The 19,449-nt window shown below is 38.5% G+C and overlaps 1 protein-coding gene across 2 annotated transcripts in view; it reads right to left on the reverse strand.

Moving 5' to 3' along the window:
• Positions 1 to 4,143: 4,143 nt before the first annotated feature.
• TBC1D2B (TBC1 domain family member 2B) overlaps positions 4,144 to 19,449 on the reverse strand; it is a 35,454-nt gene continuing 20,148 nt past the window's right edge. Inside the window, exons 7-14 of one of the 2 annotated variants that reach the window (XM_076348413.1) lie at positions 17,964 to 18,074; positions 16,664 to 16,857; positions 15,539 to 16,033; positions 13,519 to 13,636; positions 12,573 to 12,758; positions 11,073 to 11,194; positions 7,855 to 8,090; positions 4,144 to 7,473 (exon numbers count right to left, since the gene is read on the reverse strand). In XM_076348413.1, coding sequence (XP_076204528.1) covers positions 7,895 to 8,090; positions 11,073 to 11,194; positions 12,573 to 12,758; positions 13,519 to 13,636; positions 15,539 to 16,033; positions 16,664 to 16,857; positions 17,964 to 18,074 — 1,422 coding nt within the window. In that variant the 3' untranslated portion in view covers positions 4,144 to 7,473; positions 7,855 to 7,894. Of the gene's footprint in view, positions 8,091 to 11,072; positions 11,195 to 12,572; positions 12,759 to 13,518; positions 13,637 to 15,538; positions 16,034 to 16,663; positions 16,858 to 17,963; positions 18,075 to 19,449 lie in introns of both variants that reach the window. The other variant, XM_076348412.1, reaches the window with a different exon arrangement.

The following is a 19,449-nucleotide window of genomic DNA, read 5'->3' on the forward strand; positions in this document are numbered from 1 at the left end:
CGCGCCCCACCTCGCCCTTGGGGCCCAGGGCCACGCCCCGCGCTGCAGGCAGCGGCAGGCTGCGGCCGCGCACCTGGCTGAGGAGCTGCCTCCGGGGAGCAGGCAGGAAGCCAGCGCGGCTCAGCGGGGTTTCTCCTCCAGCCGGACTGGACGAGTAATTCACTCGGGTGTCGCCACTGAACAGGCACGGGTTGCTTGCCAGGCATCGGCCCCTCCTCCTCCTCCATGGTAGCAACTGGTCCAAAGGGTAGTAAAGAGCTCATATTGTCCCAGGTTTCAGCAGCAATCCTATACAACAATACAAACTCCTTATTTATTCCAGAAATCAAAAGGCCCCACATCTCGAAAACAAACACTGTCCTCACTTGTTTATTCAGTTGTGCTCCATTTCATCGATGGTCAAGCTGAGTCACTCTGCAAAGAGAAGAGAAAGTTTAATTGAGGACACATGGACAAATGTAATGGCTGCCTGACATTGCTTCAACAACACTATTTTGATATGAAGGTATTGCCTGTGGGCAGCCCACCACAGAGCAAATAACCCTAGCACTTGGCATCACCACAGAAGTAACAGCCCTGCATTCCCACATTGGAGATGTGGATATGTGCTTGGTCAAAGAGAGCCTTCCAGACCATCATAGCGCTCCCAGGCTGATTAGGGAAGATCTCGGAGGCAGGGCCTGATTTCTTCTGCTTTAGTAGATTCAGGGTATATGAAAACAATACCAAGGAGGTAAAGCTGAAGAGGTGAATTCATTAGACAGGCACGTCATTGGCATAAGCCTTGTTCTATATTCTGTACAAGCCTACATTGTTTATTCTGTGGTCTGAAACTCAACTTTACCCAGTGAAATTCCCTGTTGTTTCAAGAAAACACTGTGACAGAGAGAATAGCGCAGGTTTCCAGTCCTCACTGTGGATCTCAAAATGCATTAATATGCACCACTACAACAAACATTTGCAATATTGTTTTCCAAGTTGCCCTAGACCAAATGTTGGCTACCAACGATATCCTTTAAGACAGGAGAGTAAACAGATAAAGACATTCCCAAAACCTGTAAAACTAGATTTTCTCCCTCTTTATTTGGCAGACTGTAATTGCAATAAATAGTTTGGTCTCCTTAAATTTCTTCTGGGCAAGTTAATATCCAACATTTGTTAATGAGGAATGATGTGGTAATGTTCACACCTTCAAAATCAAATATAAATGCCAGGCTGCCTTCACTTTCAATTCTCCATGCGGTTAAGATAACACAAAGCTATGGCAAATTATCATACATAAATAGGCAGGCTGTTTCCATTGCAATAAGTTGCAAAGATAGATGAATTTAAAAATAATTTTATACTAGGCAAGTGCCTAAAGGCAGTGCTTTTTATTACCACAGTTAAAAAGAAACTTGGCTTCAGACTTGTTCCAAGTCAAGAGGACTGAACCGTGCCCCTGCTCGCCTGCCCTGGGAGCAGTGTTCACAGCCCGGGAGTTCCACCCAGCTCTCCTAATTCCAAAAGGAAAGTGGCTGCATCTGATATTACACAGGGTGGAGGACAGGAAATGGGAGCAATAGTAAAGGTTTCGAAGGGCAGTGGAAGAATTCAGAACCCTTTGAAAGGGAAATAGATATTTCATTCCTCACCTTTAGTTCTACAGTGATCACGTGACAGTCACAGCAATCCTCCTACAAAATTCTCGGAGGAAAGGGCACACAAGGAAGGCCACCTCTTTTGTTTGCTCCTAGCTGCAAGGAAGGGGACAAAACAGCACGGTTTGCCCTGAGAGGCCACAACCGCTTTTCAAATCAGGACAAGCTCTCCCTAGACCCTGAATAACCTCTATTTGAATTTAGTATCTGACCGCCAGCCCTGCAAGGTCTCCAAGAAAAGCAAGGGTAGAGTGAATCTCATCCCTGATGCCATGTCCATAGGGTTTGCAAGACAAAATACAGCTCCTGCATAAGTAAGAAATTTCTCTTACATGGTTCTTTAGTTGTTCACCCTTAAAACACCAACTCAGACTTCTTTGTAACTTCTTTGGCAATCAGGGCAAAAGCCTTTATGTGCATACAGGACAAGAATGGGAAGGAAAACTCAAAGCTGAGTAGCGTTTGAAGCAGGCAGCACAAGTGAACGCTGCAGCATCTGCTAGCCATGCATTTACCAGTCTCCTTTAGGAAGTGATAAAGAAGGAAGCCCATACCTTATTTTCCAAAGGGGGAGTCCCAGGCTTAAATACCAGAAAAATACCACCTGCATTTATAAAAACAGGTAAATAGCTTATTTCACAGTTTAATTGCAAATCACAGTGCCTGAAGACATCACTGAGTCAGTTCATCAGCTCAAACCTGAAGTCTTGGAGGCAGCTCACTGCAAAAATATAACTGTTTTGTACACACAGAAGGTACACCTCATTTGAAACACATAGACAGGATGCTGTCACTCAAGGCTAGGAGTATCTTAATTAAGGCCAAAGTCATCTTAATTTCCCAGGTATATTCTAGTGTTCACTGTTTTAATTACTTCTCTTTACAACACCCCAGACTAATTTAGGGTAGAAAACAGTTTTCTTATTGAATAACTATATGGTTTTTTAATATCACATTCAGTATATAGTCCCGAGTTCTGCTTTCTAGTCTAATCCTCTGAAAAGCTAGCATTGTAGATGGGTGTAACTGTAGAGAAGTATGGCTTCTACAGCATAGTATCATTATGAAAATACCGCTCTACTAACTTGCTTGTGATTGAACCTTTTACCTTCTTTTCCAGGGGGGGAACTTCCAAGGCAGAGCACACCCTTCCTTTGCATTATCTGAGTGAATGTACTTCATGTGTGGGAATTCTTAAAGCTTCAGCACTACATGGATTCTGCTTCCAGTGAGGTCAAGGAGCTGCAGATAAGGAAGCTATGTTTAGCACCTCTGAAAATCCCACAGCATGAACACCTGATATATTGTAATACCAGCAGACTTCAGTGTGTTCCCTGCATCTCTGAGGCACCCAGAACAGAGTGAGACTCTGCATGTATTTGGTCTCAGTTCCAAGTAGACTGGAACTGCATATATCCTTTCTAAGTTAATGTGTTTCTTAGGAATAAGGTATTTAACAACATACATCAGCTACACATCTCAGCCACACTCGCATCCTTGTTGCAATTCCACTGAGAACAGATGTCTCAGGCTCAGTCCCAAGGAGGAAACGGGAGCCTCAGCTGTTCTCTAACAGGCCCCAGCCAGGGCAACACAATCTACTCAAGCTAAATATGCCCAGCGTCCGAGCGAGGGCATTGCTCCCTATGCACGCTCTTCCCAGAATTTTCTGTTTATTCCTTTGACTTAAATTTTCAATATACAGGACAGGAGGTCCTTAGGCCATAATCATGTTCTGCCTCAACTGGCTGCTCTCTATCCTGTTTTGCAACCCCTTTGAACAGATTTCCAACTGTGCCAATATCTTAACAGCTTGCCATCCTGCAGCAGAGCCAGAGGACAAGAACTGTGCACTATTCACCTCTACTATGAAAGATCTGCTTGGACAAGCATTAAAGTGATCTCCCAACTCTTATTTTTCCTCCCTCACAAACATTTAGCTGTTCCGTTTTATATCTGAAATAGCTGAGGTACTTGATAGCCTCTTTAAGGGAATCAAGGTAACTCCAAAATGCAAAAATCATATCTGAAAGACAGACATTCAGGCCAGATTTCCAAATTAATTCAGGACTTCTTTAAATTTTCAAAGCAGCTGAAATTATGTGCTTGGCTACAAAAGGCTTTAGCAGAACATCTGTGCCCAAGCCTACCAGAGAGGCTTTTGAAGTCAGGAGGTATCATACAAATACATAAATTTCTTAAGAAGTTTGTTCCCTGTGAACACTCATGCAAGTTTCATCTCCCCTTCCCTTCCCTCCTCTCCCAAGAGAGTAAGGACACCAATCACGAGTTTACCCAGTCAGCATCACCTGCATGCAACTTGTCTATAGTTCACATCTTCATGCTTGAAAGCCAAATTTGCGTATATGGTCCTCTATAGAGACTCTCTCATATCACATTATCAGACAAAAACACCAGCTTTACTACTGGTTTGTTCTGATGGCACCTGCAATTATTTCCATCTGTTATGAGGGGGGGGGGGGGAAGTAACCAGAGCAAGCTGTAAAGTAATAAACAATTTATTTTTTCTTTACATCAATCTTTATGAAAATAACATCACTTACGTTTTGTGATTCAAATTTCTTGTACCGCGTATTGCTGATTTCTAACATGGCACTTAAGGGAACATTCACTTAAACAGCTACACAATTTCATGAAATTGATTAGTTTTCCATTTCTCAGTTAAGCATGACTGAACATACAACTCTATCAAATTTAAGACCATTCATTCATCCCTGATGTCTTAAGGAAGAAAAAAAAGCATCTTTCCCTTTCTGCTGAAATATCTTACCATGTTTACAAAGACTAAGGGAAAGGGGAGAACCTCTCACAGAAGACACCTAAAGGGCAACAAAAAAAATCTTTTTTATTGATTACATAGCTGGTAAAAAAACCCACCAAACAATTTGATAACACTGGATGATAACACTACCTGTACACATGTACAGGTAAAGCTGAAATACTGTGCAGTTTTAATAGCTAGAGGTGTAGTGCACCGATTTTTTGCCTATTTAACAGAAGATAATACAACATTTTGAACAAGTAACCAGAAATTTCACTGGAAAGCCATGCATACATATATGAAGATGGAGGAATATTCTGCAAGATGCAACTTAGTGGTTTGGTTTACATCACATATACTGGGAACCATGCGTAAGGAACTCTGCACATATGTGCATCACCTTGAAGTTAAAAAATAGTCTTAGCAGTCTTTATTTGCATTAACAGGTGAATGTCTTACTAAGTGGCTGGCATGAACGTTAAATCCTCATGCACTGTTTCGGAAGTTTACCCCTAAATACAAACACTTGGAATCTATGCAGTTCAGCTTTTGCAGGCCACTGAGTCACACTGTATTTTTGCTTGGTTTCATCGGGTTTAAATACTGCCTGGGTATCTTGTATGTCTCTAACTAGTTACTACTCCTCAAAGTTACCAGATTAAGCACCACTAGAAAACTAAGCCACCCAAAGACATTTGCAATAGCAAGGCAAGCTCCCCTGACGTTGCTTCCTGCTATACGCATCTTATTTTTGTTCTATGCAGACTTCTAGTGGTCAGAGGTTAGATGCCTCTGCAATTTTTTTTGACCTTTTAACTAAGGCATCAGTAACAATGCTTAACAAAATGAAGCCAACAGCTCACTGGGAACTTGAGTATAACAGCACCAACTCATTGCATATTTGCCAGCTAACAAAATACCCAGAGACAACATGATTTCCATAAGCTTCCTAACATTCGTGTATTAGATTCACATAGTGGCATAAGAAACAGAGTTACTTAGTTTTACTGTACAATTGTTGTATATACTATATACTGAAACACAGCAACACACACACAAATTTAACCATCAGCACAACTGTAAAAAAGAAATGGTCCTGTAACATTGCAGGTCACGTTTTGTCAGCTAGAGAACTTCCTGAACAGTTGCCCTGAAGTTAGTTTTATCTTCACAACCTAAAGACTTCAATGAAATCAGTCTGAAAACAATGTCCTAAAATCATAGTTCATAGTGAAGACTCAAAACCTAGGAGTAACAGACTTGTAGGAATAGGATAGGTACATACTTCTAAATTCTTCACCTTAACACTTCAACTGTTGCCACTGGAAGGAAGATCTTCAGCTTAGAAATATTTCATTTAACACTTGAAAACAAGATTAAAACAAAAAAAAAAAAGCAGACATTACAGATTGATTTAGAGACCAGCTCTTTCAAAACCAAGACAGCATAACTAGAAAATTAGAAAACCTGGTCCCATTTTTATATTCAAACACTGATTGTAAGTAAAAAGAGAATACAGTACATGCAATAATATGAAAAACCTGCCTAATAAACTCAAGTACACAACGAAGAGTAACTAGGGAATAAAAAACCCCAAACCACTGCTTACAATAGACAAGCTAGGGGACATGTTAGAAGACAAACAACATACAAATCAAGATGATCATACCATGTGTCCCTCATTGGCAAGGATTTGTTGGCTAATTAAAAATTATATGTCATATAAGAAGAAGCATACATTTTCTATCAAAAGTTGTCCTGTAAGTTACAACATTCACCACTGATTAAATATTTCCCTTCCAGATAAGCTGACTGATAATATGCTTAGAGAAGGCTACAAATACATTCTCAAAAAAAAAAAAGTGCTGTGAAACAGAAGCAGGATTTCTCCCTGCACACCCTTAAGTTTTCTAAAACAATTACATGAATATACGTGATAAAGTCCTACTTGTTCTCAGAAAACCAAAAGAAAACACACAAAGTAGAAGCTTGATGCACTTGACCGTTCCCAACCACCAGTTTTGGTTTTTGCCAATTAACCACTTGTCCAGAACTACGCGATTTGCTGCCTAGTATTTGAATGCTAGTTTTATCATGACACATCCAGACACAACGTTTAAGTCGATCCAACAGCTCAGGAAAGAACATTGCAAAAGTCCAGAGAATAGCCAGCAAGAAAGAAACCTTCCTCATCCTCGGAACCGTTTAAGAGTATTGCTAGTCATCAGATGAGAAAGAATGGCCTCCAGTCACACTTCCATAGTCAGAAACACTACAGCTAAACACCCCAAAATGTTTCCTTACAGCTGTCTTGTATGACATGCATGCAACACCCACAGCAAAGCTGTGCAAATTAAGAGAATATTGCATTTTTCTGCTGGAAAAGGATCTTGAATTTCTGTGTGCATGCTGTGACCTTTAGGCTCCTTTGATTGATAAATACATGTTTTAGGAATCCTATCGCTACCACTATTGTACAATAGTTATACATTCATGCAAAAAGAACGCTATGTTTCTTCTTAAAGATCAAGACTTCATCTTATTTTAAGCCCTAAATAGGAAGAAGCATTAAAATTAAAAAAAAAAGCCTTCAACACATACAGAACTAATTAGCTACTAAAATATGGTACTCCTGTGACAAGCTCCCTTCCTTCTTCCGTAATAGCTGGGGTTTGGTTGTGTCTTTTGAGACATTGCAATCAAAAAAGTGAATAGAAATAAAATCGACTAAACAGAATTTGATCTACAAACCCCTTGGCATTAACAAGTATCTTTGTCAACACAGCTGCCCAGAAAAGCATAAACGATGTTTGACATCACTGTTTCAGTATACACTGAACATTCAGTGACAAATAGGTACTTATTTTACCTTTACTTTAAGTACATATATTCAAGTGTTCTGTTTGATGATCCATTTCATGTCACCTCAGGAAAAGACAAAGGAATGTAAAAGTTCTTCCTGTGCTTCATTCCATACTTTTCTAGTTTGTGACCTCAAGAATGGATAGTTTATTCAAGGACAACATGATGAAAGCCATTTATTGAGCCAACCTGAAACCAAAAAATATGTTGTCCTCCCACATTGAACCTGTACTACAAAAAAACATGATTACATCAAAAAAAACACAGAATGGCAATGAATGTAGTAAACAGAGCATGGACTTTTCTTACTGCTGTTTCACATACAGGCTCTAACAAGTGCACTGCGGGAAAACAACTGGCAATTCAGCTGATTGACTAAACTGAGACAGATATTAAGTGCTCTACATACAATTCCATGAACATACATGTAAACAAGAAGTGTTTGGCCTCCATACAAAGCAATATTTCTGAAAGTGCTGGCGTTTGGAAATCTGTCCTGCATATTTCCAAAAGCAACTAGTTTACATTCTGTTTGACAGGATTAATAAAGTGTTTTGGAGGTTAACTCACTTTGGTCACGATCCCAAAGAAAAGTTTATGTTGAGTAGTTTCAACTATCCTCCTCATCATCACTAATAAGGTCTCTTTTTTCTACACACGTCTCTCGTTCACGCAGGAAATCCTCACGAATGGCTTCTAGTTCAGTTAGTTCAAGACGCACTTTCTCCAGGTGATAGGTCCTCCGGTTCCTGATCTGACGTAATGGAAAAGGATTCAGGTCTCCAAAAGCAATACCAGTCAGTTTCCTGTAAGATTACACAATATTAGAAGACAATCATTCATATTTGGTGTTTTTTAAAATCAGGTTTGAATTTCATCTGTATCAATTTTTAGTATATGGCTGATATCTCTGGTCTCCTTCACTTACCTGACAGGTCTCAGATGTTATCAGTATTGCAAGAAAGTTCTATAAAGCACTCAGTTTTAGAGTTATTTCAAGTGATAAAGTGTTATCAAATGCTCAACGGTTTGCAAAGCCACCTGCAAACTATATAATGCTATAGTGATTACAGCCTTGACAACACTGAACAGAAGATGTAAGCTTGGCTAATCAGAGCTTCATTGGCTAGACTGAATACTTGGTACATCCCGTTACCCGATTATAGACTGGATAACTTCCTCCATATAACTCCCTGAAGCTCGTTCAATCCCAGGCCAGTCAGCTCAAGTTATCCAAGACAATGAAGTGGTGTAAGAGACCAGATAAAGCCTGGGATAATACAAATACAGACAAGGGTAATACAAAACATGTATAAGCCAAACTTTATGATACAGTGAGAAAGCTCTGGGATTCTGCTGGCTAGAGTGCAGAGATCTCCGAGCTAGCATCAACTCAAGCTCATCAGATCACACAGCAAAGCTCCACAAGAGTATCCATCACCCTTCCAGAGTCATGCTGCATCATACTATCATTCAGTCACAGCAAAACTAGTAACTGATCTGCATAATCAGTCCAAAGACAGAGTTAACTACATCATTACTGTTTATCTATACCTAAAAAAATCTCATTATTTACTAAAGGAAAAAGGGGAACTGGAATTTAACTTATTCTAGTTTAATTATCAGACAAAGCCAAATATTAAGAAAATTTATTTGGACAGTTTATTTAAGGCTAAGCTCTCCCTAGGTTTGTATTTTTGAGTGAACAAGAACGACTTCCTGCTATTTATGAACAGAACGTATTCCAACAGCTTCTCTACCTGTGCACAACATGCTATGGAACACAACTTTCACCTGTAGAAAAACTTAACTATGACATCCTATAACCTAGAGTACAGTTATGCACATGTCTGTAGAGACTCTTCTCCGCTAGAAAGCTTAAACTTAGAAATTCTGTGCAAAATAGTTTTCTAACCCATTCAGGATGTCCATGAATTCTACAAAAGTAACCTTTCTGAATTTTTCCTCTACAAGATGACTTTTTGTCCATATCAGGAAAGACATCATTCTACATGCTTTTGTATTGTTTAAATTTTGATGCTGCGAAACATGTACAAAAATGGTAGAATAAGAAACCAGGTGGTTTGAATCATGCCTTATCAGTTCTAGCAGGCAAATTCATATCCCCTAGGTGGCACTACACCACTACTTTCAACTCTGACTTTCAAAATCCTAAGATAACAGAGATTTACAGACCAGCACAGAGTATATTTGTATTGTAAGTATCTTTGATGCACTGAATTCTGTCCTCACCTGAACTCACCATCTGCCAAAGATACCCAATTAGCTCCTCTTGTTAACACCAAAATGAGATCTCTTCCAGCAATATTAGAAATCTTTAAAATAGGTTATTACAGCACCAGAAAGTTTAGACAGGAGAGCCAAAACATCACTTCCGTTACATAATTGGAAAAGAAAGGGAAAGCCAAATCTGCAGCTCTAATTAAATATCAAAATTTTATTCAAATTAGGTAAGAGCAAAATGATTTAGGTTCCCTCCCCACCCCCCACAATCTTTAGTTTCTGGCAATACTGCTGTGGTACTACTGGTACTACATACTACACGTTTGATTATAAGCTATAAAATAGCCTATTTATTGAGTATAAAATATCCACAAGTTTGTTTTATTTATTGTTTTCTGTCAAAAATATTGTGCACCCTCATCCCAAAGTCAAGTACATGCTTCTCTGTCACTTCTAGATTTGGAATCAGAGGCAGCATTTATTTTGGTCACAAACAGCCGAGTACAACAACTGTCCAGCATTTTTCAAATCAAAGGTGGGAATGCTAGAATACCAAGCACCACACAACTCCCCCTTCAAGAGTTTTTGGAGAGGTTTCAACAGAGGAAACAACATCTGTTATCAAGACTTCTACCATTTAAATCAGTTGCAGAACATTCTCCCTGCATCAGTCCCAGCAATCCTTTTTAAGCACAGAGTGAAGTTACTCAGTTTTAACTTCTCTCCAGTCAAAACTGAAACACAGGAAATAAAAATAATAAATAGCTCTTGCAGTAGGAGCCAAAGTGTAAGCCTAAATTCATATGGAATTTATTATGGTAAAAACAAACACCTCAGATTCCAGTATATGATTTTGTACTGAATTCAAAATCAGTGAGTTTCAATATCTGTGCAAAACATTCTCAGACATTAAACCAATCCCAATACGACTTTTCTTTTTAAGATTAATCTGCTGCTCTACAGACTTGAAACTAGGGACCTAAAAACATTAGACCCTAATTTACAAACTGTAATTCCTATGCAAGGACTGAAGAACAGAAGAGTATATCTAATTTGTATTTATTCTCTGCTTCAAAGTATATCTTAAAATCAGCTGGAGTTATGTGGCATTAGTCTATGCATTAATGATGCATAGAGATCTAAACCTAGTGGCTCATAGCTCACATTTTTAATACTTGAGCCAGGATGTGTTTTTATTTATCGTAAAACATTTTACAACGTAAGTTGTATCCGCAATGCAGAGGGAGACTACACCTATGGTTGAAATTCTTAAGTGTTGCTACCATGGTACAACTGCTAAACAAGACCAACCTGGCAAAGTAGTCTTGATCATACCTAAAAATTTAGTTATGCATTCATCACTTGTGCTTTTGACTCCACTAGATAAAACTACTCATGCGAAATCTTAGTAGTTTCATCTCAAGTTGCTTTTTATCTAAATTAAGATCTAGATAAAAGCAAAACAAAACAACCAAAAAACCAGGACAGACTTCTTCATGCCCCACTACAAGCCTTTCAATTACACACAAGTTTGAGTTACCCACCTAGCATCAAGTATCGTGCGTGTGAAATATCGAAGGTACTTGAAAATGGACATTGAATCTTGCAGTTTTAAGATTTCCTCTTCTTTGTATTTAAAAAGTGCCAGAGCAAATCGGAATATTACCTGATAAAAATACATACAATGTTTGATTCTTTACAAGAACAGAATGCACTGATTCTCATTATTATCTAATATAAACTCAAAGGAAAAGTGTTACTCTTCCTACAGGCTGTATTTGAGCCATCTGACCACACCTCCCTCTATCTCCCTTCCGTGCCACGCCCTGCCCTGCCCCATCCCCCATTTCCAAAAGCTGCCAAAAACTTCTGTTGTGGCCTGTAACCAAGACAAGGTGTTCTGCAGTTCTATCCAGAATACAATATTGGGTTTATAGCATACAAATGCTTTGAAGTTTTGAGTTCCTAATTCAGTTGTAGAACAATGACTGCTGGGCCTGTTGAATGCATTTATTAAGTTACTTCAGAGCTAAAATTAAGTTTTGCTTTTTAAACAGGTTGTTTTCCAATGCCTTGCATTTTCCCAACACATTGGGGGACTTATGTTGAAGGAATTTCTGATACCAGTTTGTCAATCAACTTTGGCATGAGCTGGAAGAAGCATTATTTCCCTTTGTTCTGAAAAGGCTTCAGTAAGTTCTGAACTTCGTCAGTCTGTAACTGGCTGTCTTCACAAAATACCATGATGCTTAAAACTGATTTGAATGAACACACAACCAAAATACCACTGCGTGTCAGAATGCTCAGATGAGGCCAACAAGAAATCTAGCACACACACAGTTTTTGGTCTACTTATAACTCTCCTGTTCTCTCCAATTGCCTACAACATGTGCTTTAGTGTTATTACCGTGTTTGAATCCAATGAGTTTTTTTTTCCTGCACTGATTTTATTTCACTGCAATTTGACAAGTATGGAACACATGAAAATTCTTTCACCCCCACCCCTTAATTTATGAGATAGGAGCCCAGATATTCACTGTTTGTCAGTTGTACTTTAAATGTCTGCAGAAAAAAACCAAACAGTTGCTCAAGTGCTAATGTTTAGCTTGTCTCTGGTTACAACTAATTTTTACATCTTTTCAATACTTTAACTTCTACCTCCTTCACTTAAGCTTTCTTCTTTATAAGAGTAGCTCTCATTTTGATATAATTACTTCAAACTGATTGACAGTTGCACGTAGGAGTAAACAGCACCGCCTATAGCTTTATTTTTCAAAGGTAAAAAAAAAGGTGGCTGGTGAAAGGAAAACACTTAGCATTTAGAATCCTTCCATGTAACTCAAGCTTTTAACTTGCAGAACACAGATAAAATGGAAAATGTTTTGACTGGTTATTTATGCACATTTCCTCCCTTTTTTTCCTACCAGTATCTTTAACTGACAGGATTCTTGTGAAACAACCTTCCTCCACCCTGCACTCAATAACACCATAGTATTTTGTTACCAGGTAACGACTGAAAAAAGAACTTGGCTCATTCAGTTCACCTTTGGTCCCTCATATAGGAAGGAGTCCCAGATTTTAAAAAGGATGTCGCTAACCACACTGTCCACAAATACCACAAGAAACCAGTTGAAAGTTATAAGAGTATAGTCAACTTTGTATTGTTCAAAATGAGCGTGCAGTCGTGGAAGCTTTTCACTCATTAAATCTTTGAACACTCGCTGATCAACCTAAAGAGATAACAAACATGACATTATTGCTCCTAATTTTCCAAAGTATATGTCATTCAAAGTAGGGCTGTTACCAATCTGTAAGTGCAAGTTTTTCAAGAGCTAACCAGGAAACCTTGGGCTGTCTAGCTATCACTAGATAGATCCACCCAAAACATACATGGCCACCCCAATGCACACCGCCCTTGCTGACACAACCTTTTGCTTCCCAGTCCACCCCCAGTCTCACAGGGCTCCTCACACACAGATGTTGTGTTCCTACTACAGGTCACTAGTGCTGCACTGGTGCAGGAGCACCGGAGCAGAGAACAAGCTGGGGAAAGACTTGGAGGGAGGAGGCAACGTACCAGAGCATCACCTGGATGCAGAGGAGTGCTACAGCGTATACTGCTCGCAGAACTGCAAAATAAATTCTCACCCCCACTCTCCCAGAGCCCGTAACCGCCTCCCCCCCCCCCCCCAATTTTGAAGAAAGAAATGATAAACCAGCTCAGTCAATGTTGTGAAGCTAATAATCAGAAGAAGGGTTAAGGACTGGAGCTCCAAGCAGGTCACTGAATAGTAATTTCAGTGTTATATGCTCAGAGTCCTCGTCCAAAGAAGGGCCCTGGTGCCTGGAACCCACCTCTGTCAACTCAACACATCCCCCAAAAAGGCCTATCAGACAACACATCCCCTCTAAAAGGCCCTCCTTTTAGAAGAAAGTTTTTTGACTGGCTGCAGTTTACAGGACCAGGCTTTATTCTGGCAGAGCACATACCTGAGATCCTAGCAGTGTCTTAGTATAATAATCACGAGGCATGAACACTTCCACTATTGTCACTAGACACCAAAAAGCATCTTCTTGTTCCAAGTACAGAAGTGCAATTGCTACCAATCTGAAAATAGTGTTTATTTGGAGAAAAAGGTTATTATAGTATCACAAAATGTATTAAGAACAATTACAATAAAGCCTTTGTTTCTGTTCAGCAGAGATAAATACATTAACAGGAGCACACTAAACAGCAGAACTCTTAACGAAGTTTAAGATGGGGCAATGAGATGCCTTCTCAGCCAAGCCAAGTATTTTCATTCAGTTAAATAAGAGAACAGGTAAAGGCAAAAGCAGTGACTTGCTAGAAGCCATTTTTCCAGGAACTAAGGCAAAATAATTAGAAGCTTCCAAGTCCTAAATATACTACTCCAATTCCCAGACTTTTGTCTTTCCGTATTGAAGAGGAAAAAGAACAGATGGTTCTTGCATTTCACACTAACTTCTTGTAAGTTTAGAAAAAAATCCTTTCTAGCATGTTTACTTTACATCCATTAAGATAAGTATCTAAGTTACACTTTTGTCTTTATCTACCATTGTCTTTTAAGGAAAAGAAAAAGCCCTAGAATTTTTCAAAGACTAAACTTGTTGTAAGAATTTCTTGAAGTAGAAGGAAAAAGTATTAAACAGCAGCATTCCTGTTTTTCTTGTTTCCAATGAGTATTATGAAAGAAAAAAAAAAAATCACAGAATAACTTCATGTTGCTGATAGTTGTTTGAATATGAAAGGTAACCTCCAATATATTTCTCCAACTAAACTTGTTTTATTTCTGTATGCAAGAGGAGCTGTAACAACATTAACTCCTTCTGATCTTACACAGCTTAATAAGGTGATCACACTTTAAAAGCTTAAGAGAACCAAAGCAAGGAATAAATATTTAATTTGCTTTTAACTTCTACAAGTATATCCAAATGCAGCGTTATTCACAGTAAAACCAAAAATAAAACCAAAAATGTCCCAGGAGAAAATAATGCTGCACAGAAAGTTCAAGTTTCACAAAAGCATTTCTAACATGTTCTAGTCACCAGAGACATGTTGCTCCAAGATTGCAACAGCCATATTCTTCAGACATGTCTTGTGACATGCCAGCGACAATTTTAATACTAAAAACATACGATTTACCTACAGAACGTAAACACTAGTGATGAATACTCAGAAAAAGAATACTTCTTATTACTACATTATTCACTACCTCTACTACTGCTAACCACCACCACCTCACTACCTCTACAACATTATTCACTGCCTCTATTCTACTTCTTCTTCAGTGTGGTTTCAAATGATAAAGCTTTTCTAGTTCAAAAGTCTTTTACCCTATTCTAGTCCATAAATTAGTGCACAAATCGACATCTATAGTATTATATCACGGGGGGGGGGTTAGACTAACATACCTGCTTTAAAGAACACCTTCCTTTACTACAGATCTCAAAAGTACCAACACTATTTCGGCAAACACGAACTGCAATGACTTCAAATTTTTCTTAGCCTTGTAAGACAAGAATCATCCTTAAATCAATTACTGCAATTCTGATTGAAGACATCCTGAGGGAAATGCTGAAATTTGTGGCCTTAACAGTACAAAAAGTTTTCAAGCATTTATTTCTGCTTGTTTAAAAAAAAAAAAGCAAAAACCTAACAATTTTTTGCACACAAAAGCAAAAAGATCCCCTACAACTGACATGAAGACAATGTAAAACTACATTTAAGTAGCCCATTTCTTATGTGAGTTAATTCCAGTTCCAGTTTTTTTTGCCAAGCTGATTTTACAAGTTTCATGATCCAAGTCTTCTGGTATTTTATTGTTTTAAGAAAATGTGATAGTTATTTGTTCATTTAAACATTATAAATTATGAACATACAACCCATAAGACAAATGGCTGTCCAAAAGCATGTTGCTATACATGTGATTTGAAAGGCTCATTAAGTGTTTCACTCTATAGTTATTACTCAAGATTCGTAAAATCTTACCTGTTGAGCCCTTGGCAATATCCTATATCAGGATTTCTCCACGAAAATGCCAGCAGCACATTTCGCAGCTTCTGGATCCCTTCGGATGTTGGGGAGGAATAATGTTTGTTGTTTGGCAAAGTTCTCAAGAGATCCAACTCAATTTGTTTAGATGCAGGATTTTGTTTTTCCAGAGCATTTTGAAGCAAGGTTTGGAAGTACCCAGGATCAGTGCTGTCCTTGAATTTTTTAACATGGAGATTGACACACCATTTCCACATCTTGGAACGATGTTCATGTGGAATTCCCGATCGAATAAGATTCTTTAGTTCTACACAGCGCATCATCTCTCTATTCATTGTGCTTGCAAGATAGTTTTCCCATTTTACCCCCGTGGAGATCTCTCGATTTTCACTGAGAGAAAGCGATCTCAGGTCCAAAGCTCGTGATTTTGCTACTAGTTTCTCCTCATCATCATCCTCTGGCACCGTCTGAAAACCATATATATCATATTCACTGAAATGGAGGGGAAAAAAGGCTTTAAAAACGTGTTCAGTAGCCCTGAAACTCTCAAGTTCCCATCCTAAAGTTACTTCAAATATCCCTCAAGCCACTCCCCATAGGTTTCAAGTTTTAATAATTATTATTTAAACATTCTTCTAAAGTATATCCTTTATTTAATAATTATTTTTATAATCCCATATACAAAAGACTACGTGCCCATATTCCAATATATCTTACCACACAGATTAAGCAATTTATTTAAAACATGGTCAAGTTCAAATGAACCCATTTCTTCAGTAGATCACCTTCAGCAGCTATACAGCAACATTTGAGTCTAAGTTTCATACTGTATCTCAAATAAAATAAATATATTCATACAGCCAAAAGGATTTCATGATGATACTGTTATTCATGAAGGGAAATACATTAAAAAAACCCAAATCCTGCAAATATATCCCCACTGCCTGTTTTCCAGTGTTAGAACCGGGCCCACTGACCAAGATACACAAACATTTATTTTAATAGGACCAAATTACCTGACCAGCTGTGGTTTGAAAAACGCTTATTCTGGTTGTTCACTAGTTTGTGCTTTCAAGGCATCTTCCAGTAACACAAACATTTATTTTAATAAGACCAAATTACCTGACCAGGTGTGGTTTGAAAAACGCTTGTTCTGGTTGTTCACTAGTTTCTGCTTTCAAGGCATCTTCCAGTAACTGTGTGATGACCTCACGAGCAGGACTCTGCTCCTCAGAACAAACAGGAGTTTTCATTTCTTGAAGCAGGATCAAGTATTTACTTTCTATCTGACAGAGTTTGGCTTCCAAGCTAGTATACTGCAGAAAACAATATATAATATTATAAATCTTCAGAAACTTACTTTGTACTACACTTCTTTTAAAATCTGGTTCAATATTATTCTATTAGTTTATGTTGCTTAGAAACCTGTAAGTCAAGAACAGTCAGCTTTACTTTCCCATTTTTGTAGCACCAGAAAACATAAAGCAACCCTTATTTGTTGAAAATAAAAATTACATGTGCATTTTATTAGACTACTGTAAAATTCTGTATATAAAGTACTTGGGAAAGAAACCTCAGATACTTGTGGCTTTTTACAGAAAGGCAGAATAGTAGACCAGAGACTTTCTACCACATGTATTTTTACATGTGGGAAGTCTGAGCAAGCTTTAATTATCATTACGTTGTATGAAGGACAACTTAACCATTTTGTGCTTTTAAAGTAACAGCTTTAGTCCATGCATGTTTGAACAAAAAGAACTTAACTGGAATTTTAAAGATATGGGTTAGGTAATAGCATGTAGAAATTGTAAACATACACCTCTGTGCCAAAAATACAGCATTTAGACCTGGCCGCTGCGTGCATCATTTCCAGAAAAACAAGAGCAAACCCTGCCAAACCATAGCTACAGGCATCTTGCCTTAGCTACGGATGTGTGCGTATTTTCCTAGCCCCAGGGAATGGAAATCTTCATTATTTACCCACAACTTCTCTACACTCAAATTCATCTATACAGAAACACACTTCCAAAGTTACATTCACCATACTGTAGTCATCCTTCATGCTCTGAAGGAGAAAGCTCTACTCAGTGACATACCAAATCCTTACACATCCTGTCTTCTGCATACTTCAAGAAAATTATTACAGCCTTAATTCTGAGGAAACAAAGTTTTCAGAACTATAAATGCCTGTGTTCATAAGTTATGAAAAAGTTCCACTGGTTAACATGATTTTAAAGTCAATTACTCCTTTCAAGAATGCATTCAGAAAGATTAGTCCGTAAAGACTGGGTTCGGGGGGGGATGTTTTTTTAAGTTGTTCCATTTCCGTTCCACAGTTACGTTCCCTGAGTAGATTTACAACTGAATTTTTGAAAACTGCTTTAGACATTGCCAAAATGAGAACATGCTGTGTTAGTCTGACCTTTGCCTGCCATTCTCTTTCTCTTGCTTCTGCATTTCTTCGTAGAGCAGAAAGTTCCAAAATCTCCTTATTTAAAAATTTATTCTGGGTCTTATAACCCTGAAGATTGTCCTGTTGATAAAAAAAACAAACTGGATTTTTAATAAAAATATCTTACAAACAGCAAATGCCTACCAGAAAAAGTATACCTTAGAATACAGAACAAGCAGCTACTAACAGGACTTATCATTAAACGTATCAGGATCAAATCAAGTATTATTCTTAGTCTTCACGTAAGTCGGTATGACCACAGAGGTGTACAGGGTGGTGCTGTGCCTCACTTGCATCCCTTCCAGTGCTACACTCCCAGCAGAAGGCAGCTGGTTGCTGCTTGCTGTCACGAGGCAGGCCCAGCCCTGTGAGGCTGCACCACCGGGAAGGAGAACAGAAACGTGCATGCTGAACACACCGGAGAGGTCACGGTGCTGCGCATCAGCCAGAAGCGCATACCATGCAATACAAGAAGTGGGGGCAAAATGCCCCTTGGGTTTTGGTTACCCTCACCAGTCCTCATTTAAAGTACAAGTTTGATGTCTGCCTCCATACAAAAAATATAAGTCCTTAGCAATAAGCTTCCTTGCCTAATCCACTCAGTTCCAGGCTACAAATACTACCTCTGAAATCTGAGGTTGTGGGATGAAGGAATGTTGGTACCCTCCCAACAATTACAATACTCCCACACTCCACAGCATCTACAAGCTTTGGACTGCTTTCTGCCAAGACCATTGATTTCTAGTTTCAATTTTATTTTCTAAAACTTCCCAGGCTCACATATAGGAAAGAAAAATATGAATGTTTATACGTATTTTAAATGACTGACTTGTATTCCAAATCCCTTGGAATGTTAATCAATTTGGAATACAACATTTATCCAAAGGCAAGAAAGCATGTTTAGAGCAAAATGGGTAACTTCAGTAACTCCATTAAGAACTTCTGACACATTCACTGAGGTAGGTTAGAGAAAGAAAAAAAAATGCATTGATGACATCTGGAGCAGCGTTATTAAAACAGGTTCTTATACTCCTCCTCCTTTTTTCTCCTTGGAGCTCCCCTTTGCCATTCTACATGTTCTTTGTTTCCTCACTTTTGATATCCAAAAAAAATTAAAAAAAAAAAAGCAAGCTTTCTGGTTGTTTTCCTCCATGCTTATATTTTCCTCTTACCCTTACTTTCTCCTGTTCCTTTGATTACTTCTCACATCACTCCTCCACACCAACGATTAAATTACTGAAAGTATGGGACACTGTACTATAGATGTACCAACCAGCTCAAAGTATAACAGATTTATGTTTAGATTGCCACATAACAGTTCAAAGTGTAGATTCCAAGCAGAGAAAGCCTCAGTTGATGAGTATCTTGGAGAACTGCTGTAGTGATCTCCGCAAACAGTATAGCAGACTAGAAAGTAGTTTTTATAGGGAGCAGAGATTCCCCTATCCACCAAGAC

This window comes from Aptenodytes patagonicus, chromosome 10 (assembly GCF_965638725.1).
Source record: "Aptenodytes patagonicus chromosome 10, bAptPat1.pri.cur, whole genome shotgun sequence".
Taxonomy (NCBI): Eukaryota; Metazoa; Chordata; class Aves; order Sphenisciformes; family Spheniscidae; genus Aptenodytes; species Aptenodytes patagonicus.